Here is a 14897-nt window from a genome sequence, read left to right on the forward strand (position 1 = left end):
GGCTTGCATACACATCATAAATTCAGCTGCTCACAGCACAGAGAACTAAAAGTGAAAACTGGTCTAGAGAGGCTGAAGTAGTTTTACTTTACCATCATGCTCTCCTTTTATGTTTTGATTGGCCTCAACAAAGTCCCAGAATTTCTCCTGGCTCTCCTCTGCCAGGAACTCACTGAAGAAGAAGAAGAAGATGATGATGAATGTTGGAGTTTCATGAGATGCACATGTACACATGACACACTTTGAACACGCTATATGTAAAGTGTTACAATGAATTGCTACAGAAAAGTACTCATTTTGCTTGCCAAATCAGAACACAGAGCCAGCTATAGTCAACAGCACAGCATCTGAAGCTTTTACATAAGCAGGATCTTGCTCAAGGACACATCAGCGAGACAGAAATCTTAACTCACTCAGAGGAGAGTCTCAGTAATGACCCTACCAGCCCTCAGGACACTGATTTATCTATTATCTGCTTCCGGAATTTAATGTCAGATGTAATGCAGCCAAATGGCTGTTACTGTGCTGTTGCGGTGTTGTACCTGGCCTCCAGCAGCAGAGGAGTATCAGCCCATTTCGTTGTAAGGGTGGTGGTGACAGCTTTGGAGTCTGCACCCCCTGACACTGCAGAGAGCAGCGACAGCAGCAGGATCCACAGAAGCCACATCCTCAAGCCTACACCTGGGAAAACAGAGGTGGGAGAAACAGCTCAGCCCTGTTCATATATTGCACAAAAAGCATCTCAGGTCACACATAGACATTTAAAATACAGGTGTGATTGTACCCAAAGCGCACTGAGGGAACTGAGTCAGTCCATTTTTTTTTTCTGCAAATGAAGTGTTTGGAGTCATTTGATACACCACAGTCAGACACATTTAGCTGCTTCAAATATAAGTGACATTATTTTATGTGTGATCTTGCCTATATTTGCCATATTGTGATACCAGAAAATAACCCTATTAAGGCTGTGGTACTGATTTCAGCCATACTTCAACCAAACAGGGCAAACTTGCCAAACATTGTAGGACACTGTTAATTAGCTAAACAACTCAAACAAAGTTTTGAAGCCTTTGGCCAAGACAAGGTGCCAAGCTGTTTTCTCCTGGTGAATGTCTAAATGTGCTTGTCTGTATATTTGAGATAAGATAAGATAAGATAGACTTTATTTATTCACCTGTTACAGCAGTGAGAACAAGAGTGAAGAACAGACGATAAAAAAGATAAAAAAATATAATATAAAAGAGGCACAGAAGGATACGAATTAAAGTGCAGAGGAGCAGCATAAAACTCTGTAATAGACATAAATGTGCAGTGGTCAGGGTTTCCAGAGAGAGAAGAAATATAAGCAGGAGGAGATGTAATTATTGTGAACACTGGAGATACTTCTGACATGCTTTATGATGCAAGGTACAAAGCACAAGCCATCTCAGCTGGATCTAGATGAGACTGGTTTGCCGCCTGGGCAAGGCAGGTAACTAAGGAACCTCAGGAAACTGGGTGTCAGTTGTTTTCTGGTGCTTTGACCAGTTGCAAATTTCTTAACACTTCATTTTAAAGATCCTAAAAACAGAGAGGAGGTGGAGCAACCTCTCCTTAAATGTGGGCAAGACTAAAGAGGTGGTTATTGACTTCAGAAGAGGCACACTAATGAAACTACTGTCAAGAGTCAGTAGCGCCAATTTCAAGTCCATCATGACTACGTCCTATAGAGACAGCATCCAGAGAATTCTGACAGCCTGTATCACTGCCTCGCATGGGAACTGCAAAGTCTCAGACCACAAGTTCCTGCAGAGAATAGTGGAGAGGATCACAGGTGTCTTTCTCCTCACCATACCTGACATCAGTGCTGCACTGCGGAGACTGATATTTTGCCATCATATTTGCAGATCAATTTTCTGTACATTGTCTAATCAATTAATTGATTCAGTTCAACTTAACACCTTAATTAGCTAATGTCAGTTTATATTGAACTTACACGGTGAACATTTCTTTATGCAGTCACACTAAAATTAAATGAAATAAAATTTGAATGGAATGGAGAAAATAATAGGAACACCTGTCAACATGTCAACGGTACCACAGACTACGTCCTTCAAATCATACACTAAACAAAAAAATGAAGGTAGGATTTATTGCAGGACTGTTTTATTAGACTGCTGTAGTTTCCTGTAGCTTGTGGAAACTTCAAGGATCCAGAGTCATTACAAGAGGGGGAGAAGAGGAGGAGCTCAAGAGCAAATTTTTATCTCGGGTATCCCTGATAAATTATTATGAACGTAGACAAAATCTGTATCTTGATAAAGGATATTAAGAGCGAGCGAGGACAGAGAGACCCGGATGAAGAAGAGGAAGAAGCCTAGCCACGACATGCTTTAAACATGTGTAAACAAACAGCTTAATGAACTCTGTCCAATGAGAAGCTTCAGCGTGTCTCCTCAGGTCTGGACATCCGGACTGTGTCACTGACAATCCTAAGAGCCCTCACTCTGAGTTAAAGGCTAACTTCATCACTTCACGGTAAGGTGGTAGTGGTCTAAGCAGGATTATTGTCCGTCATATTCACACACAGAGCTCGTCAACAGTTTGTAAACTCAAGGCTGCTAAAAAAATTCTAACTGACGTTAGCTTGAAGAGGCGCAGCTAACTAGCTAGCTAACTCTTCCTTCACAAACGGAAAGCTGCCAGATTTTACGTGCTTCGGTTTACACGAAGCTAGCTACTGTCCCAGTCTCTACGAACAACCTATAATAACCGATACCAAACACGACTGCTTAAAGCTTCAGCACAGAAAAAATGAATGATTTTTCTCACCGAAGCCGGCTCCGTAGCTTCCTGCATCCATGTTCCGCTGGGAGTGGGTGGGTCCTGTCAGCCAGATGAGGTAACCACAGATGTCGCCTGATCGTAATGACTGAAACTTTCAGAGCAGTAAATTAACAACAATGAAACGTGAGCTGAGCGGCACATTTCCCTAGGAAATAATTAAAAACTGAAGTGTGGGGTAACCGAGCCTAATCTAGCAATTAACTTTACTGTCTCACCCCTGCCTCCCAAACTAAAAAAAAAAAAAAAAGATTAAATGTAATATATTTTTTTACTCAATTAAAATTCCCACTTATATTTATACTAAGACTAGCACAGAATATTTAGAACGATAAAAAAAGAACAGGCTTACATATATTATTATGATTTAACACAACACTAATAGACAAATGTAAATCAGAAAAATTGGATATCACAGCTGTGTGTGTGTGTGTGTGTGAGAGAGAGAGAGAGAGAGAGAGTGGCAAGAAGCAGATAAATCATGTCATTCCTCGTGCCACTTAAAGCACGCTTGTTGCTGTACAGGATAGTTATATATCTAATGTCAAAACTATGTTAAGCAGTGGTTATTTGTATCAGTTAAATATGAAATACACCCTAAACATAATTTACATTGTGCTATTCCAGTGATTTTGGACAGTAAAATTAATATTTACTAACATACACATCTATCTGCAGCTGTAAATTACAGTAAAAGTCACTTTTATGGAGATGGCCCATTGACACTTAATTAGTGGCCAGCTGCATGGACTCATAAACATGTCTGGTATTTTATATTTTATTTGAAAGCAGCACTGACAGCTGTGAAACCGAAAATATCTCCCAAGTTGTTCCATCATACAACATTACATACATACATACATTACAAGTCTCTGCCATTGGACTAAACTGGAGACTTGTTAAAATTCATGTATTATATCATAATTACATTAGATTAAATAGGGGATTAAAGCAGGACAGTAAATGCAAGAAAAAGGACAGTGAGTTTATTTCTATGGCACTTTTCAAAAATATGGCAATTAAAAGTGCTGTACGCAGGTATGAACATACTATATATACTATATATGTATGTGTGTATGGGTATGTATGGATTATGTTTCTTGCTTTGTCTTTATATTGCTATTTTCTATGTATTGTCAGTGCATATAGAGTACAGCAAATAAGTATAGAGTAGGTAATCCATATATATTTGGGACTTGATGTGAGAAAACTGCATGTATTAATTTGAAAAGCAGCTCATGGAAATGAGGTTTGCTGTATGCACAGCGTGATAGCCAAGGGAAATAAATCCTGTATTAAGAATAAGCCAAAGCTGTCCCTTTGGTTAACAGTATTTGTTATGTGGTAATGAAAAAGTAGAGAGACTGAAATCCCTCTCATTTTGTAAGAGTCACCTGAGACTCCTGGGGTCCATTTTGTAAATCTTTACCTTGAGTTTGCGTGATAGCCTCTTATCTTTTGAAAAGACCTCCCCTTTGGGGCAGATTGGTAAAAGCGTGCCAAGCTCCCTGTCTACCTGTTGTGTGGTCTTGACAAAGAGAAGATGAAAGGTACGGAGACACCGTCCCAGCGTGTGGAGACATGGGTCCTGCGTTTTCATTTACTCGCTCTGCAGCCTAAATTAAATTGGACAGCTGATCCTCCAGAGGGACCAGTTCCAGGGTTTGATTTAACATTGTATAAAAAGCAGCGACATTAATTATCCTGTTGGATTTGACCTTCACTTTGATGTGCACGCGTGGACACCTCTCACATGTTGATGCATACTTACACACACTCTCTCTCTCACACACATACACACACACACACACACACACACACACACACACACACACAATGTAACACAAAAATCAGTTGTATCTCTATGTGGGAAGGCCAAAATGTCCTCAATGGAGAGTCCTCACAAGTATAACTAAACATAGCCTTGCACACACTGCCCACGGGGCCTGTTCATCTGTCACGGAGGTGACATCTTCAGATGAATTATGGGAGATGGTTGTCATCTTCTCTGGGGTCACATAAGAAATGGTGAACCCAAGCTGTGGGCTCCCTCTCCTCACACTATCACACGTCAGCCATTTTAGAGGTTGAAAGCCTCGACGGGGGACCAAAACGACCTCAATTAAACCTCCATTAATATTAATACATTTTGTCGTTTCACGTGAGTTGCTGCTAATTAAATGTGTCCCTGACTGTATAATGGGGGTCAGCCTGGGTCTCCTACATGAAGCTAATTCACCACATTACAGCCACCAAACACTGGTCCGGTCCGAGCGCAAATCTTAAATACAGATGGAGACGGGGGCAGGCCCGGCTACCTCTGTGTTTGTTAAAGTTAGACACATACACAAACACACTTATTCAGCAGAAGGAGAACTTTTTAATTAGAAACAGTCACTTTATGTGCACCGCAACGCTCACTATTTTCATTTTTATGCTCTCTCGTGTGTGCATGTGTCATGTCATGTGTATAAAGGAAAATTATTACCCCTCTAACAGCCTCACATTTCGTGCTTGGCCCTGACTCAGGGTTTGTATCCCTGCTACATTTCTCCCACATCAACATTTATCAGACTTTTATGTAGAGGTTAATAAGTTTGCAGCGGATCAGCTCTTTATGAGCTCCTGGGCCACAGCTCCACACACACACACACACACACACACACACACACACAAACACAATAAACACACATTTCAGACCATAATGGGATTGTTGTGGGATTCCTCACACTGGACTCTCTCACTGGTTTTAGTCTGTAAGAGCTCCACAGTGGCCAAGTCCTGTCTGCCTGGGAGGTTGGATTCTTCTGTTCAATCCTTTAATATTATGAGGGATGATTTGGTGTTGACCTGGGAGATTAGCCAAGTCCAGAGTGGAAGGTCAGATAACCGCCCCAGATGTCCGATCTAATCATATTTATTTATTGCTGAAAGAAAAATGTGCACTCCCATGGCAGATTGCACTCTCTCGTTGCCCTCTGAATTTACTTTTTTTGGACAAAACACGGTATTGAAACTCTGCAAATTGTTTGTGTATAGAGATTTATCCACATTGTATATTTGACGATGAAGGTCTAAGCCATGCCACTGCTGGAAATGACTCAGCTTGGAGACAAAAGACCAAACTCCATCGTGACCAGTGCCAGCGCCAACAGGGCAATCCTCCAGAACTACAATAGCCTGGCTCTGATGCATGTAAGGGAGGCACTCAATATGAACTTATCTGCAGAATTCCATGCTGAAAATAAGCGATAATAATGCCAGAGCTTCTTTGTTTGCATGAAAGAAGCATGGGACTGGCAATGAGGAGCTGCAGCCAGTTTGACCTCCTAATGATGGAGTGTAGCCAGAGCCCATACAATCACTCAGAGCCGGATTCCCACTGCAGGAACAGGCGAGCGAGCGAGCACTTTCACTCAAACGCTCACATGCACATGTTCAGCCAAACAAAAGCTGTCCAGCCCTCTGCAGTAGCTCAGCCATTATTGTTTGTTTAGTCCAGCTGCACTTGAAATGACAGCGACCCAGAACTATGGGCAGGATTAAAGAGTGCGTTCAGTCCAGTGCACCATGTACCAGCTGCCAGAGAGGCTGCACAGCCTCCCCTTTCTCTCTTGTCACCCCTCATTTCCCTCTCACTCTCTGTTCATATGTCAGGCACAAAAAAACACCCTCTCTTTCCTCCTGTCTTACATAAAGACCCTCTCTGATTCCTTGTCTCCTTTACACTTGTGCTCTTGTCAGTGCTGTTATTGGGCTCTGATATCCCTTCAGTCAATTGCCTCTGCTCGTCGCTATCCAGGCAAATTATTTTTCTGCTCTGCCTTTGGGGTGGGGTGTGGGGGGTGGGGTTGGAGAGGGTCAAAGTTGAAGCTCACCGGACTGTTGATGAGACAGGGCGAAGGCCTGTGCTCTGCTCCATCTCCTTTGTGTGCTCGGCCAAGGACAGGGAATGATATTTATACCAGCACCCCCACCCCCGTTTGCCAAACGTCCACCTGCCACAGCAGAGGTAGAAGCGTATTTTTGTGCATATACAGTACTTGTGTTTGCAGATTGAATTAGGCTGTAGATCACTGTTGACAGGGCTGAGGCTGTCATTAGGAGCTGTGGGGTGGAGGGGGGGAATGGCTGCTTTATGGGGTCACGGTCCTGTGGTTAGTGTAGGCGAGTGTTAGAAATGTCCTCTGGTTATAGATTGGCCCGTGGATGGAAGTAGAGAAACCTGGAGGGCAGAGCTCCCACACGGGTTGTCAAGAAAAATCAACCAGCTGAGAGAATCTTAAATGAATATGTGGCTGCATTTCAAGTTCAAATCCTTGGATGTAATTTCCATCTTTAAAAAAAAAAAAAAAAAAGTCAGATGGAAGATGTTTTTCATGGGTGTGTGCTGGATAATAGAGTGACAGAGCGGGGAAACATCACAAATGATATGCAGTGACAACCACAACACAGTCAGGTCTGTAAAAATGAAATATTTTAATTGGTGGCTTGATGATTCATTTTTGCAATCATAAGAAACAAACCCAGAATTATGCATACAGAAAGAGCCAGAGACAGACTGCACACCAATCCAAAAAAACAAGTCTCTATCACACTTTCTTTAACACATTAAAAAAAAATAATAATAACAAAAAAAAAAATGATGATGGTAGTGACACCTGGGTTGCTTCATTGTCACAAAGGAAACGCTGTTAAGACATCAGATATACGTTGTGATGAGACATAAAACATTTGAGTATAGCTTTACAGCATCAGTTTCTGGAATCATGTCAGCGAGAGGAGTTTTCCTCTTTCACACACTGATCGGGTACGGTTGAGTATTTTTAAGGGACTGCTTCAAATCTTATCATCACTTGAGACTGGAAAGCTGAAAAAAAAAAAAAAAACACCCTCAAGATAAAGAATCAGGTTTGTTTTTCCAGTGGAACCAGATATTGGTTTGGAGCCCAAATGTGGTCTAATATAAGTCTGACTCTGAAAAAAAAGAGGGGTTGTGGGCAAAATGCCTGGAGCTGCAGTATTTTCAAGTCTCCAGTTTCACAAATACAATGAAGGGGAAGTTAATATGAAACAAACAAAAAAATAATAATAAAGAGACATCTCTCTTTCCATATCCATTTCCACGTCCCTATTGCGTTACTTTGAAGGCTACACAAAAAGCAGCATATTGACGCTGGATGTGTCCCAATACCTTTCATCATCCCCCCCTCTTGTTCTTCTCTCCTTCCCTTCATGAATCATCCCTGATTAAAAAAGGCGCTGATCAAAAAGAGAGACACCCTGGATCCAGGGTGATTAGCTGAAATTGAACAAGGGCGATGGTGGGTGGTTCAACTGTTAATTTCTCCCCCCTTTTGACTTAAAAAAAACAAAACAAACCAATGTTAACAACAGGATACAAGAAGTTATTTATGGTAATACAGAGGAAGCAGGTTGCCTGTGGACTACATTCAGTTTGATTTAATTGCCCTGTGACATGTCTGTTTCCCTTTACACTTTTAAATTCTTTCTCCACCCTCTCATTGGTTTCTCTCCTCTTATTGCTCAGATTCTTTGCTTGAAGATAGGGTTGGGGTTTTTGATAGCATTTTGTCCAATCCAAATCCAGAACTGAATATAACTAGGTTGGGATTTTAACGTTTTACAAGCAACTTAAATTGCAGATGACGTAAGTTGCAACTACAACCTGAAAATGAGATGAAGATTGTAACATATGAAATGTATCTGACACACTGAAATAACACATGTAGCTTACCTAGTTTTACACCTTATTTTTTGTGAGCTTCTCGCTCTAAATTCTGGAGGTCTCTCTCTCTGAAGCTGGTACTCATAAAATATTGATATTGTATGGCAAAAAGTTTGAGATTCTCCTGAGAGAGGTGCTCAGCTAGAAGTAAAGAAGTGTCACCACTCTGTTGGTACAAAATCACACTTACAGTTATAGTGTGGTGTTACAGAGTGATGTCTCTGTTCCCTAACAAACCATCTTTGGCTGAGTGCATTACGAAATCAATACTAACTGGAAACATCTGTGATCTCAGGACTCTGTGGTTTGGTCAAATTGTGTTCCCTGTGTTATTTTATTATCCAGGAGCAAGCTGCTTCTCCAATGTTATTTTCAGACTGATAAAAAGTTCAATATTTCCACAGACTTTCTTGATGCTGGAACGTACAACATGTCAGCTGCTGAGGCTGTGCTGGGGCACCACAATCTATTTAAATTTCAGTGTTAAATTTGCTTTCCAGGCAGACATCTGAAACCTGTGGGGTCACAGAAATAGCTTTGAAGATGCGGCTGGATAGCAAGTACAGAAAAAACTGACTGATTTCAACCTTTTGTGTAGGCAACACTTTGTGACCAAAACATAGAGTAATGTACTGACTGCTGAGGTAACAAATGAGTCCACAGCCACTGATGTTTGCCTATCGCAACCCAACCCTACTTGTAGATTTTGCTGCCAGGGGGTAAAGACATGTCACACAGGCAGATTTCAGATAATTAAAGTAAAGAAATCTTCATATGTAACCAGGTCATCAGGAGGAGACAAGAAAAGGGGGATCAAAAATGGTAAAGGAAAAGGGCGGAGGGGTGTATTATTGGCTTGCATCACTGCGATGGTCACACTGCTGTGACTTGCTATTGGAGGGACTTTGCTGCCTTGCCCTCCCACCACCAAAAAAAAACATGGCAAGATAATTGGTCATGAAACCAGTCACTCACAAAACTCATCAGACATCCTCTCTCACTCAGGCACACTATTTACAAAGGCATACACATACGCCAATCAAAGGCATACTGTACATACTATTTACATACACACACACATACGGAAACACACTCATCCACACCGACACACGAGTAGTCAGAGAAATTACCGTAGTATAATGCAGACATAGTATCTGGCAATAATTATGTTGACTATGATCCCAGTACATAGAGGCACTGCTACCTCGCCCCGTCCGTTCCTCAAGGTAAAACCAACTAAAATACCAGTCGCGCTAACGAACTACAGGTCACCAGCGCTGTGTGTGCCCTTTCAGCAGGTGGGATGGAGGCTTGTTTGACACCGCCGCAGCTCTTGGTCAGAAAGAAAGAAAGGAAAAAAAAAAACTAACTGAGAGAAACTGAAAATGCCACCCACTACATTAAGGGCTCACATTGCCATGGTGACCGGTAGTTCCGCAACTCCCATCTCGAGCATTTGTCTGAGTTAAGGCTTCCAAAGCGCTTGCCGCTCACACAGCACGGTTCCTGGCAACAACCTGCAGCAGACTCTCTCCTCTCCCTGCCTTTGATTTCTTTCGCACCTATGTGAGACTGGGCTGTGTAATTGGCCGTCATTCTCTGTAGAACCGAGCCACAAAAAAAAAAAAAAGAAAAAGGAGAAATAATGAACTCGTTAAGCGACAGGAGCTTTGGGAACCTCTAACAGAGAAACAGGCCACTTCCCCCCCCCCCCCCCCAAGATGCAAGGCTTCAGTAATGGCTATGGTCCATTGTACGTCAATCCCAATCCATTAGCTTTGACTTATAAAACAAACAAAAATAAAGAAATAAAGGAATCACTTTTCTTTAGGCAGCAATATTGGTCTCAGTGTTATTACAATTCTGCTTTTAAAAAAGCATAAACACAAAAAGGAAAATACAAATGAAATCATCCTAAAATGAGAATGAGACTGTCACTATTTCATGACCAAAAAGCGTGTTCATGGGTGAAATGGCTGATTTTTTTTTTTTTTTTAAGCGGAAAGCTTTATTACACAACTCAGTCCAACTTCTTCCATTGTTTCTTTCAGTTACAGTCTCTCCTGTTATTCCCACCATTTTCTTTGTTCTGCTCAGCCGTTCGCATACTTTTCATTGCTTTCCCAGTTCCTCTTGAAATCGGAGCATCCAGGAAGTAGACTGGTCCTTAGCAAGGATTAGCGGGAATTCACAGACTTAATTTTATTTTCTCATGCTCCATATCAGGCCACAGAGAACGAGAGGAGTACAGGAGGAGGAGGAGGAGGAGGGGGAGGCAGGAGAGATGGATGAGATACTCAGTTGTCAGCAACTCTTAAAAATATCTCTCCTCTGCTCAGTCAGTAAATGATGATGAGAGAGACAGAGAAACCCAGAAAGGGGGGAAAGGGCAAGCGGGTGCTAATAACAACTGGGCAAACCTCAATAACATGAGCTGATGCAACCGACCAAGCCCTGGTCTCCATAGCAACCACTTGGACTCTCATTTCCCACAGCCCAACTCTCCGGTAAAGTCTTTTTGTCATTCATTTGGGTCTTTGATGCAGGCGCCACTTCCTGTATATGTAAGTGTGTGTGTGTGTGTGTGTGTGTGTGTGTGTGTGTGTGTTTGGCTGTGTGTATATGTGTGTGTATATTTCACATTACATATGCATGTCTGTGTGTTTGTTCTCATTCTGCTGCTACCAGCGGTTGATGATCTGGTTCATGTAGTCCTCAGTGGGGAGCCTGCTGCCCGCCTCCTCCGTTCTGCCTCCCTCCTCGCCCTCCTCCCGCTCCTCCCGCTCCCCCTCTCCGTACTCCAGTGTCGACACCGAGCCCTGCCGGCTGCGGGAGGGCCACAGGCCGACGCCCAGGCCCAGGCCCTGGTGGCTCTGCATGTGGTTCTTGATGCGCTGCTGACGCCTCTCCTGCTGCCTGGTGTACTGGTAGCGCTGCTGGAACAGGTCCTTGGCGTAGTCATACAGCTCCATGTCTAGCTCATTTAACTCCTCTATACGCTGGACCTGGCGAGGAGGGAGCAGATGAAATATTTAAGTTGAGAGAATAAGGATGGAGAACAAAAGGCTGAAGACAGGAGGAAAAAACAGAGCCAGAGAACAGAAACCTGACAGAAACAAAGGGTGAGAAAGTGAAGTTATAGTCTTTCACAACCAAATAATTCCAGGATCTGTGGAACCTAAGAAACTATACGTCCTGTTTGTGTAATTCCAGTTTGTGTCTCCACTGCATCGGAACAACCCTGAAAACTAAACAAATTAGACTGATGTTGGTTTCTTGTGTTCATCCACTTTGTTCTCCCATCTCCTCTCTCTCTCTCCCATTTTATATCTAGCTCTTTTAAAAGTATTTGGGGCATTGACAACAAAGCCTAACTGTTGTTTTTAACATTAATAAACAAGTAGTATCCTTTCTTTGTCCAAACTAGAAGCATCTACAGCTTTTTTTGGTGAATACTGACCTCAATGCTCAGAATTGCTTACAAACTCCACCCAGATGGTTCATACACCACTGAAAGCACCGCCCCCAGAGCAGGGGCGTTTTTTTGGCATCTGGAAGTAGCCAGGAACTAATAATTATTTTCGATCAGAAAGTTCCAGGATCCACAGAACCAAAGGAACTCAATTTAGGCTCTGATTTGCATTCCTGATTGCATCTAAGCAACTGAACACACAACAATACAAAGTCATCTTCTGTGGCTGTACATTAGCATGTAACTACTGACATTCAGCCCTGTAAAACACACCCCAGTAGCTCCTGAAACATTAGAAAGTACTGTCTCCGGTAGTTCCTGAGCTCCTCAGACGATTCTTGGTCCCCCAGAAAAGTTCCTGTCGTGGAAACTCCCCATTACACATACAAAAGTTTTAAAATGGTTCTACAGAGAGAGAGGGAACTGAGAGAGAGATGTTGGCAATATGTGGGGCAAGACAACAGGAACGTGTTTGATGTTAGCGTGGGCAATGCAGCCGGCTTTACTGGCTTGTATCATCTGCTGCAAATGAATACAACACGGAGGGGGGAAAAGTGTTTAATTAAGAGAATCCCTTTGAAACCCATGATGGAGTGTTGAATATCATTTGTGAGCAGTATGTGCGACAACAGAGGGAAGCGAAGCGCCACATTGATGTTAGAAAATTAGAGATGTTTGATCGGCAGCACGGGGGACACCGGCACAAAGCCAAGAAGACAGCGCCGAGCTCAAGTTGTCAGACTCGAAAGTAAATATTCTTCTCAACACCCGCTGATGTAATTATTTGACTTTTTAAAAAATTAATTAAATAATGTCACAATTTCACACGGTGCCTTTAGAGGTGTTTAATTTAAAAGATAAATTTAGAAACTCATTTTTACTCAAAATGCCACACACAGACTCCCTCACCTGCCAGCCTACGAGTCACCACGTGATATTTTCTCTTTTTTATGATAATAACGATTGGTCCACCTTTCCACAGCAGCTGGGCATACTTTATTCTCTCTCCTCCCTTCTGGTTTTGATGTATAAATCACCAGTCTGCTGCGTACTGGAGGATTTTTTTTTCTTTGCTGGGAACTGAGCCTGAGAACTCCCACACTGGACCAATCAAAGTGTGAAGAACATGTTTGAAGCTGCTGTTTTTTAACGGCGACAGTCATCCCAACTCATTTCACAGCAATAACAAAACCACTGCGTTTACTCTTTGAGTCTCTCTTTCCCATTTTCTTTTTCTTCCTCTGTTCTCCGATAAACTTTCACTTCCTTATGAACCATTTCTTTCATTTTTACTTTCTCTTTATTTTCTATCATTCCTTTCTTCATAAAAATATGCTACTGAAATGTGTGTATGTATCACTACAGGACTAATCTAAGATAATGAGACATTTTTACTCTATAATCCTTTAGAGAGGAAAATATGGAAACCCCCATACGTACAAGAATTATATAACAGACTGCATTAATTCTATAAATAAATACTATATTTATCCTGTTATTTACACTAGGCACTGTTATAATTGCATTCACTTGTCAGGATTTTTGCTCTCTGCCTACAGGACCAGATCCACCATATGTAAGCTGAGCTCAGCTGTTGTACTGACCGTAGCATTGTCCAGGTCCACCCCTGCAGCCCGGGTGCTGTTGTACTGCATGAAGGGCCTGATGAAACGTAACCTGAAGGTTCGCTCAAACAGGAACTGGGTTTTCCTCTGGTACTCCGTCAGACCGAAGAAGGCCATGTCTCGCAGGTTCTTCTTGGCCGACTCCAGGAGAAGTTGGGCCCTTTTCTTCTCTGGAACCGTAGACATGTTGTAGCAGCCGACGAGGCTCAGGTCTGCCAGCATACGAACCTGGGAGTGAGGAGATTATAGAAATAAGTAGATGTTTGTGTTTTTGTGACCTGTGCTTAAAAGTCAGTGGCAGAAAACAGACTCTGTGAAAAGATTATAAAGCAAATACTCAAGTTCAAAGGAACAATCAATCACACTGTCCTACTTTTTCTGTATTTCTGTTCTTCAGTTTTACAGTAAAGGGACATGAAATATGTGAGTTTTCAGTTTTAAATCCTTAAGCAGTTCAATTTACTGTGATTAATGGCCAAGAAAAGCGTCAAATCATCATATTCGAGGAGCTGGAGCCAAAAAATGTTTGGCATTTTGGACTGAAATATGACTGAAACAAGTGATCAATTATCAAAATAGCTGTGGATTAATTTTCTCATTACAGCTCTACATCTAACTAATATATTACATTTAGAGATTATTATGTGAAAATGCTGGTGGTTTTATATTTGGGTTTCTTGGCTATTTATTTAGTTAATAAAACTTCACATCAACATGCTTTACATTGACAATAACAACCAAAACTGAAAGAAAAAACTACTATTTAAAGACATCACTTTGAGTTTAAGGTAGTGTAGTAATTATGGATATTTGCCGTTTTGTTTTTCCTAATTTGACAGACTAAATGTTTATTCACGTCTTCAAAAACGGAAAAAAAGAAAAAGAAACCAACTAAGGGACTAATTGATAATAGCAAAACATTAGCTGCAGCCCTGATTCAGAGGACTGTGTGTAATTTCCTACATTATGTAACTACCTCTTGACATTTTATCAACTATCAAATTCCCTGATCACCTGTTGCACCTTGTTAACTAAAGTAGCTGATGTCGAGCTGGATTTGGTTGCAGAGATGAGCGCTCACTACACAACTGATAGCACTCTGAAGCTGTTGTGTTACAGTACAGGAACAGGAGCTGCATACTGATTTGGATTCACAAGAGTACACGGTGTGCACCTCAGCCTGCTGGTCCACCAGGATGCCTTAAGTGTCTGTATGTGTGAGTGTGCC

General features: G+C 41.9%; 3 protein-coding genes across 3 annotated transcripts in view; 1 reads left to right on the forward strand and 2 right to left on the reverse strand.

Moving 5' to 3' along the window:
* Positions 1–2910, reverse strand: part of uggt1 (UDP-glucose glycoprotein glucosyltransferase 1) — a 30377-nt gene extending 27467 nt beyond the window's left edge. Inside the window, 3 exon segments of the mRNA XM_018663398.2 lie at positions 93–172; positions 543–681; positions 2812–2910. Of these exon segments, the coding sequence (XP_018518914.1) occupies positions 93–172; positions 543–681; positions 2812–2842 (250 nt within the window). The 5' untranslated portion in view covers positions 2843–2910.
* LOC108874860 (transformer-2 protein homolog alpha) overlaps positions 1–14897 on the forward strand; it is a 147012-nt gene that overhangs the window by 49909 nt on the left and 82206 nt on the right. The gene's annotated exons all lie outside the window — the stretch shown is intronic.
* hs6st1a (heparan sulfate 6-O-sulfotransferase 1a) overlaps positions 7279–14897 on the reverse strand; it is a 57805-nt gene continuing 50186 nt past the window's right edge. Inside the window, exons 3-4 of the mRNA XM_018663399.2 lie at positions 13649–13897; positions 7279–11577 (exon numbers count right to left, since the gene is read on the reverse strand). Of these exons, the coding sequence (XP_018518915.1) occupies positions 11254–11577; positions 13649–13897 (573 nt within the window). The 3' untranslated portion in view covers positions 7279–11253. The remainder of the gene's footprint in view (positions 11578–13648; positions 13898–14897) is intronic.

The sequence above is a fragment of the Lates calcarifer genome, linkage group LG19 (assembly GCF_001640805.2).
Source record: "Lates calcarifer isolate ASB-BC8 linkage group LG19, TLL_Latcal_v3, whole genome shotgun sequence".
Taxonomy (NCBI): Eukaryota; Metazoa; Chordata; class Actinopteri; family Centropomidae; genus Lates; species Lates calcarifer.